The sequence below is a fragment of the Urocampus carinirostris genome, chromosome 9 (genome assembly GCF_059441175.1).
Source record: "Urocampus carinirostris isolate Australia breed hairy pipefish chromosome 9, RoL_Ucar_1.0, whole genome shotgun sequence".
NCBI lineage: Eukaryota > Metazoa > Chordata > Actinopteri > Syngnathiformes > Syngnathidae > Urocampus > Urocampus carinirostris.
The window spans coordinates 22,961,350-22,978,776 of record NC_142357.1 but is presented as its reverse complement, the minus strand read 5'-3'; the positions used below and the strand labels follow the sequence as shown (position 1 = coordinate 22,978,776).

Here is a 17,427-nt window from a genome sequence, read left to right as displayed (position 1 = left end):
TTATTAAATCCTACAGGCCATTTGTTTTCCATTTAGGAAGAAAAAAACAAATCTAACAGTCAGGGAAAGGTTACAAAGTAAATTCCAAAGCTGTAGGCCTCCAGCGAACCACTGTCAGAGCCATTATCCACAAATAGAGAAAACTGAAAATAGTGGTCAGTTTTGTAGTCAGTCGATAACAAGTGTATGAGGATTTACAATTATCCATCCATTATCTGTACCGCTTATCCTCAGTAGGGTAGCGGGGGGCAGTGGGCAGGGGACACCCTGAACTGGTTGCCAGCCAGTCGCAGGGCACACAGGGACAGACAATTCGCTCGCTTATTCACACCTAGGGACAATTTGGACCATTTGACAATTTACCCTGACATGCATGTTTGAGGAATGTGGGAAGAAACCCACGCTAGCACGGGGAGAACATGCAAAGGTTGGTAGCTGGATTTGAACCCATGACCTCAGATCTGTGCCGCACACGCGCTAACCACTGTTCCACCATGCTGCCCGATTTAGAATTATATTTTATATATTTGTTGGATATATATTAAAAAAATTATGTAGAAAAAATATAATTCGAAATCCTCATAGACTTGTTATAGACTGACTACAAGTGTTAAAACAAAAAAGCCGTAATAAATGAATCGGTTTTTTTGTCTCTAAGACTCATTTAGAAACTCCAAGGTCAAGCATTATACAATGTTCTTGCTTCTGCACGGTCTGTAGAATGTATTCAATACTATAAAACGTTAGATAACAATTAATACCGCTGACTTGGAGAGCTTTTGCCCGTCTTTGCTACGTGCCGATGGATTATGAAAATAAGACTTCGCTCGGTTGCTGTCAAACTTATCTGGTTGGCTCTCGCAATTTGGAGTGACAGAGTGTGAAAAATCTCTTACAGGAAACGCTGGATGTCTTATCTCATGACGGGGAGTAAACAAAAAGAAAAAAGGCGCTTAGATTTAGACTTCCCTCAAAGCGACCGCTTTGTTCCATTATGGTTGGAGGATGAACGCTAATTTAAAAGCTAACACTTGTCCGCCTGTTTTGAATGTAACATTGCCCCGGGCCAGCAATGAACAACCGTGACCGTTTTGTTCTTCTCACTATTTTTGGGGAGCCTGCAAAATTTCGCTCATCAGTTCAGTGACTAAAGATACTGTATTACTGGCGGGCGCTTTTCACGCAGAACCCAGCGAGGGCGGGATTTTGTCGTATTAACACAAAGATTGGAAGTTCGTGTCTTGCAATTTCTGAAACGAGTATCATGGGTGTCACTTTTCGCACGAGAGCAGTCATGGGCACGTTTACCCTCAAGTCATTTACTGTTACTGATTACGAGTTACTTCATCTAAAAAGTAGTTGAGTTACCCCTCAGATTACTGACACCAAAAGATATTGTGTTACTTGGACTTTGTGACCTTTCAGACATTTCAGACTTTAAAAAATAAAGAAATAAAACTGTAACTTCTTTAGCATCAACAATAAGTAGGACACAGTCATGAAATGGAACGCACGTTATTGGGCGCCATGACAACCGTGCAGGACATGACAATTCTAATTACTAATAATTACCTTGTAAATATTAGCTATCTATCCTAATATTATATTTTTTTACCTCATTCTTTATATTTTAATTATTTACAACATATTTATCGTGCAGTCGAATAAACAATGTACAGTACGTTGTAATCAATGAAAAAAAAGACAATTCTTAACTGTTCTACTCTAAGTTAGAAAAGTCAAATCCACAAATAATTACTCCACTGTATTTCCCTGATTGGGAAAAGGTAGGTGTGTATTCGTGTGGGGTTATTTATTTATTTGGTTGACCTTTGAAATACTCATTATATTGTCAGAACCTGATAGGGTCAGCACATGCTATAATCAGTAATTTCCCTCATTGGGTACAGGAAGGCATTTATTTTCATTAGTCGCATGAGTGAAATTGTTTGAAAGATTTAAATGAGTTCCTTTGACGGTGAAGCTATTGAACAGGTTGAGAACATACAGAAAATAAACTTTGGTTTTTCAAGAAAAGGTTTGACAATATATGATAGAAATTGTGTGCAGTTCTCAAAGACTGGATGTTAAATCTACTGCTTGTTTTCCTACAGCGATGACTAATTTAGATCATCATGCATGGTTACCCTTTATGACTTTAGATTATGGGAAGCATGTAGTTTTCAGGCTCATCAGTTAAGTGATGCATTTATCTTTGAACTCGACTTGGCTCTTTCTCTTTTGTACACTATGAACCTACAAAGATGATTTCCTATTCATTAAAGGTATATCATCAAGTCAAGTCATATTTATTTGTAAATCCTTTAATCTCAATCAGAAGGAGTCTCAAAGGGCTGCACAGACCACAGATTATTGCAAACGATGGACTACTGTTAGACCATCCCCTGATCCAAAACCTACATGAAGGCATGTCCTTTCAAACACACGTTAATAATATTACTAGAACAGCTTTTTTCCATCTTCGCAACATTGCTAACATTTGCCCTGTGCTGTCTCGGTCGGATGCGGAGAATAGAATTCATGCGTTTGTTACCTCCCGTCGTGATTACTGTAATGCACCACTGTCCGGTCTCCCGAAGTCCAAAATCAAGAGCCTTCAGCTGGTACAAAATGCTAAAGCGAGGCTTTATCAAAGACAAAAAGTTTGATCATATTACCCCGATTTTAGCTAACCTGCTTTGGCTCCCTGTTAGCTTAAGATGTGATTTTAAGGTTCTGTTGGTAGTATACAAAATCATGCATGGACTTGCTCCCACATATCTTTCAGATTTAATTTCCCCCAATGTTCCAGTCCGGAGCCTTCACTCTGAAAAAGCTGGTCTACTAGTGATACAAGAGCCAAGAAGAGATCCGCAGGTTCGAGAGCGTTCTCCATTCGCCCCCCGGTACTGTGGAATGCTCTTCCCCCTGATATTCGATCTGCAACCTCAGTGGAAATGTTTAAATCTAAGCTTAAAACACATTTCTATTCTATAGCATATGAATAACCTATGTTTTTTATTGACAATATCGGTGTATTATTTGCCCTCATGTAGGTTTTAGATCAGGGGATGGTGTCATAAAAGTCTGTGGTTTGCAATAATCTGTTGTCTGTGCAGCCCTTTGAGACTCTTTGTGATTAAGGGCTATACAAATAATCATGACTTGACAAGGTAAAACTCAAAAACCTCAACATGAGGAAAATGAAGAATTTAGCGCCTTCTAGTGGGGAAAATAAACTGTGTTCATTAAAAAAACATTGATTTGAACTATTAGAAAAATTACATGCATTATCATGAACATATTTGTTTTTGTAAATTGTTGTCGGTCAAGAAATTGGTATTTATTTTACAAAATTTGAGGCTCACCTTGATCAAGGTGGCCCTTTAGCGCTGCCCTAGTGGCTCAGTTTGATTTTTCTCTGAAATGTATGTAAATGGTTAAGATGGGGCAGGGAGATATATACAGACTCGTGAAAAAGTATTTGCCCCTTTCCTGATTTCTGTGTTTTTTTGCATGGATAAATCACTCACTCAGGTTTTAGGATCATACAATTGCTTTCAATATCACACAAAAAAATGTTCAAATCTAGGCTTAAAACACACTTCTATAGCATATGAATAACCTATATTGGATGTTGACAATACCTGTAAAATTTGTCATTGCGACATCCGTTGCAGCTTGGTCATGCTAGAGGAGGGATTACCTCATGTGCGGTCCCTTCTCAAGGTTTCTTCATTTTCCTCATGTTAAGGATTTTAAGTTTTTCCTTGCCCTCATGTAGGTTTTAGATCAGGGGATGGTCTAATAATAGTCTGTAGTCTGTAAATCTGTGGTCTGTGCAGCCCTTTGAGACTCCTTGTGATTAAGCGCTATACAAATAAACATGACTTGACTTGACAAAGACAACCCTAGTAAATACAAAGAGTAGTTTTGAAATGTTGATTCTATTTATTAAGGCACAAAAAAAAAACCTATCTGGCCCCAGCCGGCTGGGATGGGAAGCTGCGTCGTTGCTGTCAAAGACTTTTTGGACAATTTTACAGGCTCGAGGCGTCGTTACTGTCATGCACTTTCTCAACAAATTTTTACATATTACCAGAGCAGCCCCAGACTATCAAACTTCCACCACCATGCTTTACTATTGGCATCATGTTCTTTTTGACAAATGCTGTACCTTTTTACGCCAGAGGTAACAGGCTTCACACCTTCCAAAAAGTTCAATTTTTGACTCATCAGTCCACATAATGTTTCTCCAAATGTCTTGAGGGTAATCAAGATGTTTTTTGGCAATAGTCATCTGACTCTTGGTGATCTTCTGTGACAGCAGTAGTTTTTGCGTGTGAATTCTCCCATGTATGCAATTTTTGAATAGTGTCTTTTTTGTAGTGGAGTCATGAACTCTGACTAGACCTAAAGTAAGGCCAGCAAGGCCTGCGGTTCCTTGGAAGTTTTTTGAGGTTATTTTGAAACCTTCTGGGTTATCCTTTGCCACACTCTTGGAGTAATCTTAGTTGGTCGGCCACTCTGGAAAGGTTTGTCATTGTTCCCAGTTTTCTCCATTTATGGATAATGGCTCTGACAGTGGTTCACTGGAGCCTTACAGTTTTGAAAATGGCGTTGTAACCCTTTCTGGACTGATAGATTTCAATCCCTTCTTTCAAATTTCTTCTGTAATGTCTTTTGATCGAGGTATGTCAATTGTGTGTTTGAGATATTGTGTCTTACTTCACTTTGTTTAACAGATTTAATTTAGGTGATTTCTTGGTTCAACACAGGTGGTGGCAATCAATTTTGGGTGTGGCCAGTGGAATTGAAACTGTGATAAGTGACAGGTACTTTGTGATTCAACATGCGGGGGTGGGGCGGGGGTACATTTATTTTTTCACATAGGACCAGATAGGCCTGGATTTTGTTGTGCATTAACCATTGGAATTAATCAGGGGCAGTCGAGGGGCCTTGTCCTTCCCCACCAAAACAGGGACCAGAAACAGCTGAGTGACTTTCTTGTCCCTGGGAAAGGAACCTTCTCGCTGCCAGAATAGGATACAGAAGCAGCCGAGGGACTCTTCTCCCGCTCCAGGGACCCTTTCTCTCTTTACTGGGGCAGGATACATAGGCCAGGGCACGGATGTGGAAGCTTCTCGCGGGGTATCTTGGTGGTCGGGTCATTGCCATTGTCATCCTGCTTGCCATATCCATGTCATTTTCGCTGTCTTCCGAGATCATGACAGGTATGGTTTTGTTTGGATATTTTATTGTTTTGTGACCACTTGTTTTTCTGTTTGTTACTTTGTACCACCTTTCATTATTAAATACCATGCCTCTTTTTGAGCGCCGCTGCCTGTGTTCTGGCTTCCCTGCATTTAGGTCCACCTTTGCCAATGTGACTAAGCAATGCTTATAAGCAACACTACATTCATGGCAATTGGGGAAAGAACTAAGAAAGATGCTGAAATAACGGTTAATAGGGTTTTTTTTGAAAAATGAAACTTGTTTACGCAAATTATCTTTTTTTATTCTGGGTAGTATGACTTGTTGTGAGTAAATAGACACCGAGTTGTGTTTGTAAGGTTTATAATGGCTAAACAAGGGGAATTGCAATCATTGATAAGGGTAGCAATTGTCTGGAGTTGACAGGTATAGGTTCCCTTTTAAAATTCAGTTTCCTGTTTTTATTTTTCAGATGTGTTTTGGGAAGCAGTGTTTCATTTGTCGACTCCGCAACCAAATGAAATAAAAGTCAGTGTAAAATTTCAAAATAAAGTAGTGTTCCCCCCAATGATTTAGGATCTAGTATCAGTATTGTCACACCACTCATCTCTGAAAGGTGGGATGGTACTTTACACCCAAAGATAACAGTAACCAGATGATGAAGGTGCTGTATCTGAAATCCGACCAGGAGGCTTATCCTGCTACTGGAAACCATGAAAATCACTACTATCTGTTTCATTTGGGGGCAGGGAGCAAACCTCTATGCTAAAAAACTGTGTGGGCTGTACTCGCCCAAGACTCACCAGAAAAAGTAGAGTCCTGACGACCCAGGCGGTTAAGGGATCCTTGAACCCTGATTATTCCAAAAATGGAACACTTAATCACACGAAGCTGAATTTTAAACAAAAGGAACAAGAACCTTTTTTTTTTAGTTTCTTTTAACGCACCTCTACGCCAAAAGCCCATCAGCCCCCACCTGCTTTCCGCACCCTCGCATGCGTCATGGATTCTTCTAAACCTCTTCTCTGCTCACACATCGCTCGCTTCACTCAGCCAGCAGATTGCTGCGCCGGCGGCCGTGTCCTTTCCCACTACGGAGTCAGCTGAAATTACTCTGTTTTTCATTTTGCAAAGGAACAATTACAACAGTGACCATGGTGAAGATCTCCTATCATGTTGGATTTTCACGTGGTTTGGTGATCCTCGTGGTGGCTTTTGCCATGTCAGGTCAGATCAACTTTTCGCTTGTTTTGTTTGTTACTCTGAAGACTGTTCACAGTCAGATTGTCAGCTATGTATTACATATAAACGTTTCATGCCTATGTTCCTCTATTTATACGAACGTCTATTCAATAGACTCTATTGAGTAAATTACTAAAAAAGAGCCATATTGGACCTGAAGGTGAAATATATTCCGGTGTCTCGCTGCACGTTTTTTTCCGGAACCAGACCGAGTATCCACAGCTGGAGAGAATCAATGCAGTTAAGGACATTTTTTACAAAGTTTCAGAATGAAGATAAAATCCGAGTGCACTCAGGACCAGTCGATGGGAAGCGTCCCACACCAAAAGGCTAGGAGTGCTCTCCCTCCAAAAGGCATGCAAGAATGTTTCTCCCCCTGTTTTATAGGAACCGTCTCTCCTTCCCCCTCGTCTCACTCGGTTGAAATGTAATATTTATTTGTACAGCATTGAAAAATGTTAAAATTCTTTGTGTCATATTTGCCCTCTTATTAAAACAAAAATAGTTTTCCCCTCCCCCATCTTTTTGTATTTGTAAACATGTATTGAAACACGCCAGGGAGTAGTTCGGCAGCGCTCAAGAGCCTCCTGGTCCGCAGATTGCCGACCATTAAACTAGTTTTATGTAACGATCAGAACGGAATCAGGACCCAAATGCTTAGCGTTAACCAAAAGTTTATTGAATAAAAAGAGGAAGGGCAGCGCCTGCGATCCGGTGCTCGTTGGATGCAGGAAGCAAGCCGCTCACGCAATCGGATTGTGATCCGAATACTGAAGTGGATCTTCCGTAGCGGGAAGTGTCAAGGACGGAAAGACAGGTCGATAGCCGAAACAGGAGAGCAAAAACGTGGTCGGGATCAAAAACAGGTCGTAAGCCGGGACGGGAGAGCAGACGTGGTCACGATCAAAAACGGGTCGTAGACCGGGACGGGAGAGCAGACGTGGTCAGGATCAAAAACAGGTTGTAGCCGGAGACAAACGGGGAGCGAACAGGTGGAAAAACGGGTACAAAAACGGGACAGTCAGGGTCAAAAAAGGCTTGCCTTGTAACAACAGAGGTTTGCTGACGGACTAACAAAAGGAGAGTGACAGGACTGGGCTTAAAAAGGGACAGGGAACCAATTAGGTAGCCCGCAGCGGCTGGCACCAAATAAGCGGGCACAGGTGATCCAAATCAATAATCATGACAGTTTTATTGTCAGTCTTTTCAAGACTTATCTTTTCTAAATAAACAGAATTTCCATTGCAGTTTGCGACAACTGCCGGCGTTTAAATGACTCGGGGCCGGCACATTGAATGAATGCCCTCCTTGATATTTATTGATTTTTTTTTTCACTGCCAATTAGCAGCTACTTTGGCATGCCACACCAAACCACTGACTGAATGGGTACAGGCGAACAAAGCCAATCAATCACTTTAACAACCAATAAAGGTATGTTTTGAGAAAATGTTCAGAGGACCGGAGTCGTGTTTTGGTTTAAAATATGTACTGTTATAACAAAACTTTGATTAGTGTAATGGTTTTGGAATTTATGAATTTCACATCCCACAAGATATATCATTTTCGGATAATGGGACCTTAATCTATTCTTGCAGAAAGTTGCACCTTTCAAAGTGCTGCTGGTTTTAAATGTGTCTTCCTTCTGATGTGACTCAGAGTTGAAAACATTTGAAGTAATGGTTTTGAAAATAACGCCTGTACACTTTGTGTTCTCTCCTCATAAAACAGTACCGGTAAATGTAGTACTTTAAAGACATTTTGTGGTGTCTTTTTTGTTGAGGTGAATTAAAGAGCTCAATATAACCCAAAGATATGTTTCTTTGATATTTCATTAGACTACCTTAAAGACATCCTCGCGCCAACACTCGGAAAAAGAAATGTCAATGATGCGCTGTTTTTACTGTATTTATTCGTGTATAACACACACATGTATAAATCACAGCCAGTATTTTTTATGAAAATTTTGGTTTCACTTTTTCTTAGCACAAACTAATCATTGTATGTGACAAGACTGTTGAATACTTGCGGCCATGATTAAAATCTTTTATTGACAAACTACGAAAGCAATATTAACATAACATCCATCCATCCATCCATCCATTATCTTCCGCTTATCCGGGGTCGGGTTGCAGTGGCAGCAGCCTTTACAGGGAAGCCCAGATCCCTATCCCCAGCCACTTCTTCAAGCTCATCCGACGGGATCCCGAGGCGTTCCCAGGACAGCATAGATACAGAGTCTCCCCATCCTGTCCTGGGTCGTCCCCAGGGCCTTATGCCGGTGGGACATGGCCAGAACACATCCCAAGGGAGGCATCCAGGAGGCATCCTTTCTAGATGCCTCAACTGGCTCCTTTCAAAGCGGAGGAGCAGTGGCTTTACACAGAGTCCCTCCCGGATGACTGAGCTTTTCACCTTATGTCCAAGGGAGAGCCCAGCTACCCTGCGGGGAAACTCATTTCGGCCACTTGTATCGGGATCGTATTCTTTCGGTCGATTTATCTAGGCCGGACGCGGGTTACCGGTGCCCCCCTTCTGGAACCAGGCCTGGAGGTGGGGTCCGCTGGCGAGCGCCTGGTGGCAGGAGTCTGGCTGGCCACAGGGATGGGCCAAAGGTGTCGGGTGCATAGAGAGCCGGGTAGCATCAAAAGGAGGGGTCCTTGGCGCGCTTATCCCACCTACAGAAATTGGCTTTTGGGATATTAACATAATATTTAAAATGTATTTATTTAATATAGTTGAAAGTCTAATTCATTATCAAATACACCAAAGATTTGTTTCCGTTTCTTTGCATTTACTTGTACTTTTTCCCCACTCCCTTACGTTCATTTCTGGTCATGAATAAACATAGTGTATTATTGGAATAAAATCGAATGTCCTTTCATGGGTCCTCTATATCACTGGTGGTCTAGTGGTTAGGATACTCCGCGACCTGAGTTTGATTCCCATTGCGTGGTCTGTGATATCTTTCAACTGATCAATCATTGAACAAATTTGGTTGTATACCACCGTAAAACTTTGTGTATAACATGCACTCAAATGTATTATTATTTTCTTGGTAAAAAGAAATACGTTTTATTGTGGTACTTTAAAGTATTGTGTCAATACATGGAAAACAAGAAAATAATCTGGATATAAATTTATATTTGAAGTAGATGTATAGAAGGGATGTTCATTACAACGATTGCGATGTATTTGTCGATTGTGATCGACCGTTCGATCATAATCTACTGGTCGATCATGATCTACCAGTGGATCACTATCTACCCTTGGATCGCAGTGGCTTTAATCGTTGATTACCTTCTGACAATCAAAAGAAAATCAGCCTATCCTCACTCTTAATTGATATTCAGGACAGCCAGTTAAATGACAACTCAATTCGACATTCAGGTTTACCAATCAAGTGCACAAAGACCAAATTTACAATATCAACCGCAATGATGCTAAGCGCTAAACTAGTTGGCATAATAGCTAAAACAATCAAATACTTTTAAATTAACCAACGTCGCTTAAAGGGACAGTGTGTATCATTTACCCTCTCTTGGTGGTAAACCAAAACTTAATAAAAAAACAAAACAAGCAAACATTATTCCTTTACATGATAAGTAAAAATACATGAACTATATCTGTGCTTATTTTTAAATACTCGTAGGTCGAGAAATTTTCTTTTTTTTTTTTCTTCTTTTTTTTTAACATAACATGAGCCTCGCCTAGAGGGAGCTGACGTAATTGTCCACCATCTTGCTCCTACAGGTACCTGAAAAACAAAAACCTTTTTTAAGTATTAAGATGAAAAATTCTGCTGTTTGGTCACTTTGAGTTGCTGTAGTTTGTATTTTACTTGTGCTTTTTAGTACTTGTTTTCTCACGAGACAATACAGCGTCATCTAGTGGTCAAATAATAAACACTGTGTCCCTCTGAATTTTAAAACTTGCAGACTGACAAAAATATACCTTTTGGGGTGCCAGTAATCAATCATGAACTGCTTGTCCTCCCTTAATGGTAAATTTTCTACCATCTTGCGTTAAAGTTAACTTATATTAAACAATGCTTAACTGCAAGTAAGCACCAAAAAATCAATCCACTTACATAAAACTTGGAAGTAATATTTTGAGTGGAAATAAAGCTTTGTGGTGCCCTGATGTATTATGTATTATGTATATGCATTACTTAAATTGAATATATATGGATCTCAAAAATTATTTTCAGGCATTTTTGGTAAAAAAAAAAAAAAATCAAATACATTTATGAGTGTTTCTTACGCGAAAAAAAAGTGTTGAAGTGATTAGAGTTACTTCTAGAAAAGTATGTTAAATACGTATTCAACTGGCATCTTGTACTTGCACTTTGATGCCAAATATTTTTTCTTTAAAGCCCCAGTGTGTAATATTTAATCACTAGATGGCACTGCATTGTCTACTGCGAACGAGTGCCACGGAGCACCGTGTAGCAGCAAGTTGGCAGACAAACGTGGCGGCGACCCTAGTAGGGATTACTTTATGTAAAAGAAATATGAAAATCTCGACCTATGATTTTTTAATACAAATTAACATTGTTATGATGGTTCAAGTATTTTTGCCTAGTATTCAAATCCATTGGATTTTTCCTTCCCGAAATTTATACATATGTTAATTATTTGGACCCACAAGAGATATTTTTCCTTGCTACCTCATTTGCTTACTAAGAGAAAGAGTTCAAATACTGGAAAAACACAGATAAGACAGACACACACAGACAGACTGCCACACAGACTGACAGAATGATAGAAGATGGATGGATAGACAGACAGACACAGACTGATAGACTGACAGAAGATGGATAGATAGGTAGAACGACGGACAGACAGACAGAAACACAGACAGAGAGACAGAGAGACACAGACAGACAGACACACAGATAGACAGACACACACTCACAGAGTGACACACAGACTGACAGAGTGACAGAAGATGGATAGATAGACAGACAGACAGACACAGACTGACAGAAGATGGATAGATAAATAAGACAGATGGATAGATGGACAGAAGATAAATGGGCGGACAGAAGATAAACAGACAGACAGACAGACAGAAGATAGATGGACGGACAGACGGACAGATAGACAAAATGATGGATAGATAGATAGACAGACATCAAGGTGAAGATTGTTGGATAAGATGATTACAAATAGTTAAGTGCAGCAATAGCAGAAGGGACAAAGCTTTTACTGAAGCATACCCGCTCTTACCTGAGAGTTTTGTACTTGTGGCCCAAGGCCAATAAATAAAAATAAAACCATATTTGACACAGACTTCGACATATGGTATCTTCCGTTCAGTTAATCCGTTCCCGACACACAAAGACACGTGTAGCTTTCATCATTGCAGCAGGAAAAAAGCAAACAGATGATGCATCTTTACATACATATTTCCTTCTGTGAAAATCGATTGTACACGTCGCAGTTCCAGCATCATGGTACAAACAGTGGGGCATCGACGGGAAGTTTTCCTCCGAACGCTTCACCGTAATTTGTCTACCATTCCGCCGGCTTCTATGAGCAAGAAACAAAGAATGGAAATGAAAATGATCGTAAGGTGTCTTGGAGCTTTTAGGGGCGTTTTTACTCCTGTTGAAAATGCCAAAGACTTTTTTGAGGCTTTCTTGAAAGCTTTTTTACAGGCAAAGTGAAGAATGAAGTTTTCCCCTGAACAACAAGAGTCGGTGTCAGAGACAAAAAGTGCTGTTTTTTGTCAATTGCAACCAATCTTTAAAATCATAGGGTCAATCATGACTTTTCCGGCTCAAAAAGAATCACACAGAGAATCGCAATAATGATAGTGAAGTGTCCTATGGTACGGTTGAAGATACTCTCATAGAGTATATGGCCGTAAAAGTGTCCACCAATCTTATTACCTGTGGGACTTTTGATGATAACCTTTGTCTCAGTTGTCTTGATTTTACGAAGCGGTTACACACAAAAAAGATTCTAAAAAATATGATTATGATCGTGATGTCTCAAACAGCCTGTTTGTCATAAGACTTTTCATTTGAATTTCTGCCAACTTTTAAATCTGACAATTTGATTGTTATTAATCAAACGGGAATTAAAATACAGAAATAGTTGAGGAAGGTATTTGGTTAGATCAGCGGTTCGCAACCTAAATTGTTGAGCTATGTTGGACCATCTATCATTTTATTGACACTTTTTCATGTGTGTAGTTTGAAAGTCAGTGTGTTCTCCATAGCAATATGCAAATCATAGCATAGAAAACTTTTGAATGTCCTCGTCATACCTTTAGTTCTAAATGAAGTCCTTGAACTTCTCTTCAATCACATAGATCCCTTAACTGACTGGGTCCTTTGATCAGATTGGGTTTTATGGCTTGGGGTTTGTTTTGATACCCTACATGAAACAGTTGCAAGAAGTTTCTATAAAGTAGCTTCGTGGTCTGACTCAAATACAGCACCCTTATCATCTAGTCGCAGTTGTTGGTCTAAAGCAGGGGCCAAGAACCTATGGCTCACGAGCTATATATGGCTCTTTTCTTAAGTATGTATAGTTCGAAGACAAAATTGATTGTAAGTAAATTTTCTCATAATGCGCTACAAAGCCAAGGGGCCGAGACACTTGCTCTCAGCCAAGAGGCTGAGTCAAGGTCCTAGCCACAGACAGGAATGAATGAAACCTATTTGGACACACAGCCAATCCCAAGCCTAAGGTAGAAATGGTACTGTCCAGTATATATTGGGCACTACAGTTTACAGTAAGGATGTGACACCCCAAAAAACTCGTTTTGATTGTACATCGCTAGGGAAACCTTTGTACGGAAGCTCTTTTAATAATCCGTGTTCACTGTTGAGACACTTTATCATGAATCCACATAACAAACTCTAAATACGCGGTAAGGATGGGTGGAGCTATACAAACAGCGCAACGACGCCCTCTCGTCTTTCGGCCTGCCCCGTCTGCACCGAAAGCAAATACGCCGGGCTCCTGTGACGATTTTACAAAATAACTGCTTCGACCCTTTTTTGAAACCTTTATTTATGAAAAAAACAAAGGTCAAAATGAGCTTCAACAATCCTAATTTACTGCAGGAGAGAGACAAGTTTAAAGTGGTATATTTGTAGACAATCATCAAACGTCACAGAGTGAGATAAAAAGTTCTGAAGAATAAGCTTTTGTCTGGAGAGCGGGTTTTGTTTAATTTTCTCTCCAAATATTTGGTGTGGCTCTTTTTCAAAATAAAATCAAAATATTTTGCTTTTATGGCTCTTTGAGTCAAAAAAGTTCCTGACCCCTGGTGTAAGGTGTCCTCCCGCTCTTTGAAGAGGAGCCTTACCTCGTCCTACCTTTACTTATAAATTAAGTGAAGGTTGGTCATCCTTTCCTCAGCATCTTCTGCTTTGATACAAAGTCCAGTTTCTAGATGGCTGCACTTGAATTGCTGTCAGTTTGCTTCTCCTACTTGTATTGATCGGCCCCAAGAGCATGCGTAAAAGCAATCACTGGTTGTGGTCTCACAAAGGCACACACTACTCATTTTGAGTTAAAACATTAGATTGGGGCGGCAGTAGCTCAGGAGGTAGAGCGCTCGTCTTGGGATCAAGGGATCCCAGTTCGAATCCCGGCTAGTCCGTGTTAGATGTCGAAGTGTCCTTGGGTAAGACACTGAACCCCTAATACCCCCAATAAGCAGGTTAGCGCCTTACATGGCTGCAAGGCCGCTATTGGGAAATGTGGAGCACATTGTAAAGCGCTTTGGGAAGTCATTGACTTGAAAAGCGCTATATAAATGCAGATCATTTCATTTAATAAAAACCCGCCAGTAAAGTCCAGTAAAGTCTGGGTTGTGAAACTTTAATTTCAAGATGTAATCCTCCATAGTTTTAGATAAAATGAGTAATGTGACAAAAGTTTTTGGAAAGTTGCTCTTGAATCGCTGTTATTGCTAAATGCCAAAAACTATTGCTTCAATGGATTGGCACAGAGAGAGTATGTCAAAACAGAATTTCTGGTTGTGGTCTCAGTATTGCCCTTTGAAACCAGATAAACAGTTTTCTTATCACCCCTCCCGGTGGCGATTATAAGTGATTCTCAGAAATCTGTCGCTTTTGGTATTTGAATGGTAAATGTGAAAGTTCAGTGATTATAAAAAAGATCGAAAGAATATATATTTCTACAGCCTCACCTGGGTCTCCTGATTGCACGTCACTGGTCAGTGTGTCATGATTGCCCATTGCCCTCACCTGGGCCGGCTCGTTTGCTGATTAACTCCCCTCCTATTTTAACTCAGTGCTCTCATTCACTCCTTGTCAGTCCGTCAACGAACCTCTGCACTTGCAAGGCAAGCATTTTGACTCTGTCCTGTATCCTGCTCGTTTATCCAGTATCCGGTATTGAACCCGTCCGTCCTGTCCTGTCCGGTGTCTTGCTCGTGTATCCAGTATCCGGTATCAATCCCGTCTGTTCTGTCGGGTATCGATCCCGTTTGACCTGTCCTATCCGATATCTTGCTCGTGCATCCTGTATCCAGTATAGATCTCGTCAGTTCCATCCTGTCCAGTATCCTGCTCGTGTATCCAGTATCCGGTATCGATCCCGTCTGTCCTGTCCAGTATCTTGCTCGTGCATCTTGTATCCGGTATCGATCCCGTCAGTCCCGTCCTGTCCGGTACTTTGCTCATGCATCTTGTATCCGGTATTGATCCCGTCTGTCCCGTCTGTCCCGTCTGTCCCGTCTGTCCCGTCCTGTCCGGTATCCTGCTCATGCACCCTGTATCAGGTATCGATCCCATCTGTCCCGTCCTGTCCGGTATAGCTCTAATATCTTGCATCTGTTATCGATCCTGTTTGTCCTGTCTGGTTTGGATCCCGTCTGTCCCTGGCTTCCTGTTTTTTCGCGCCTGACTTCTCTGTCTCACTTCTTCTGCCCAGCAATTGGCGAATCGCTGGCATTTGTGTTCCCGCGCATGACTGCCCTGTTTCCGTAAAATAAAGCTTGGTGGGAAAACGCTATGCGTTTGGGACCACTGTCTGTTCGGGTTCTGAGACAGTGCGCAAATTTACGTGTAGTGAATAGTCAAACCGAGATCTAGTCATGTCTTGTTCATTTAGATAGCCCTTAATCACAAGAAGTCTCAAATAGCTGCACAGACTATTTTAACACCATCCCCTGGTCGTAAACCTACATGGGGGCAAGGAAGAACTCAAAACCTCAGCATGAAGATAATAAGAAACCTCGATACGGGGCTGCACATGAGGTAATCCTTATTCCAGGAAGACCAGTCTGCAATGGATGCTGCAGGGGAACCAACAAACAATACACAGACATAATCAAGATGAAATATTCGCACAGTGTTGGGACTAATGCTGTTAAAACGCCGTTATCGCCACTGAAGGTCAGAAGTGGTGCGTTACTTTGGCAGCAGAATGAGTTGGTACACCTGGGCCGGTATCCCAGTTCAGTCATGTTGTCATGGAGGATTGAAAGAATATTCCGGTGGCAATTCGTGAGCCTCTGGTGAAATCTATGGCCAAGGGGATGAAAGTGGTTCTGCAAAATCATGGTGGCCACACAATATGTTGAACTTCAGGAACTTTTACTTCAGGGTGTACTCACTTGTACCAGGGGTTTTGCTACTAATGGCTATATTTTGAGATTTTTGAGGGAAAAATATTTACACTGCAACATAAGCTTTACACATACTACCTTCAATTGTGGCAAAGCGATGTTTCTTCAGTGTTGTTCAATTAAACATTATGATGAAATCCCTTCAGAAACGTAAACTCATTTATGTGACATACTGTATGTCAGTCATGATCTAAAGAATATACGTGTGTTTTAAGCCCAGATTTAGACAGTTCCGCTGATGTTGCAGATTTAATCTCAGAAGGCAGAGCATTCTGCAGCACAGGGGCCTAAATGGAGAACGGTCTCAAACCTGTGGATTTCTTGTCGGCCCTTGGGATCACTAATTCACTTGCACAGCGTTTGTGAGCTTTCCGAGAAGCTGGGCGAAGCATGAGGGAAGACATAAGTCATATAGACACTGCTTTCACATTTAACTTTTGACATTCAGTAAAATATTATTTAATTCATGTCACTTACCACTAGGCTATTGGTTAAGGGATCCAACCAACCAACCAACCACTCATCATTATCAAAGAAACACTTTGCTTGTTTATTCCTTGCTCCAAAACGGGCACTTGTATGTTGACAAAGGCATGGACTTAGACTTTACATGAATATATACAACCGCTGTATTTTCACCCTGAAGGATACAAAATAATATGGAAATATCCATTGGACCACTCACAGTCGGCTTAGGACTACAATAGGTTTTCTGAGCGCATTAACATGGCTGTGCAGCCCTTTTGAGACTCCCTGTGATCAAGGGAATTACAAATAAATGTTACTTGACATAACCGGAATACCAACACTATATCGGTCAGACTACTGCCTGCATGTAAATTCACCAAAAGAAGTGTTGATAATTTTTTCCAACCTTCCATCTGTTCATCCATCCATCCGTCCACCATCCATCCATCCATCCATCCATGTAATAGGGTGAATTACATAATAGGAAGTATGTGAAATGTATCAACCAGATAGAGGGTGTCGGCAATGTTAGGTACGCTTCTGAAATAAAGTAGTTAATTACTGTTACTAGTTACTTCATTTCAAAAGTATTTGCGTTAGCGCCCCCGGATTACTGACACCTAAAAGTAGCCTGTTACTCTAAAAGTAACTATCTAGCTACAGATTACAATACAGTACGAACTCACATTGAAGCCGACCCCCTTTAACTGCTTTTAAATAGCCACATGATAAAAGAAATATAAGATAACATGTACACTCACCTGTGGAAGCAATGAAACCTTCATATTTCTTGGCTTGTGCAATCTTACATACTAACAGTTGAGACACTCCATATTCATTTTGTCCTTTGTCTTCAAACCACTCAAATATTTCGTTTTCAGTTTCTGG

The 17,427-nt window shown here is 40.7% G+C and overlaps 1 protein-coding gene across 1 annotated transcript in view; it reads left to right on the top strand.

Moving 5' to 3' along the window:
- The first annotated feature begins 6,312 nt into the window (after positions 1-6,312).
- Positions 6,313-17,427, top strand: part of rxfp1 (relaxin family peptide receptor 1) — a 92,368-nt gene continuing 81,253 nt past the window's right edge. Inside the window, exon 1 of the mRNA XM_088343278.1 lies at positions 6,313-6,441. Within this exon, the coding sequence (XP_088199404.1) occupies positions 6,369-6,441 (73 nt within the window). The 5' untranslated portion in view covers positions 6,313-6,368. The remainder of the gene's footprint in view (positions 6,442-17,427) is intronic.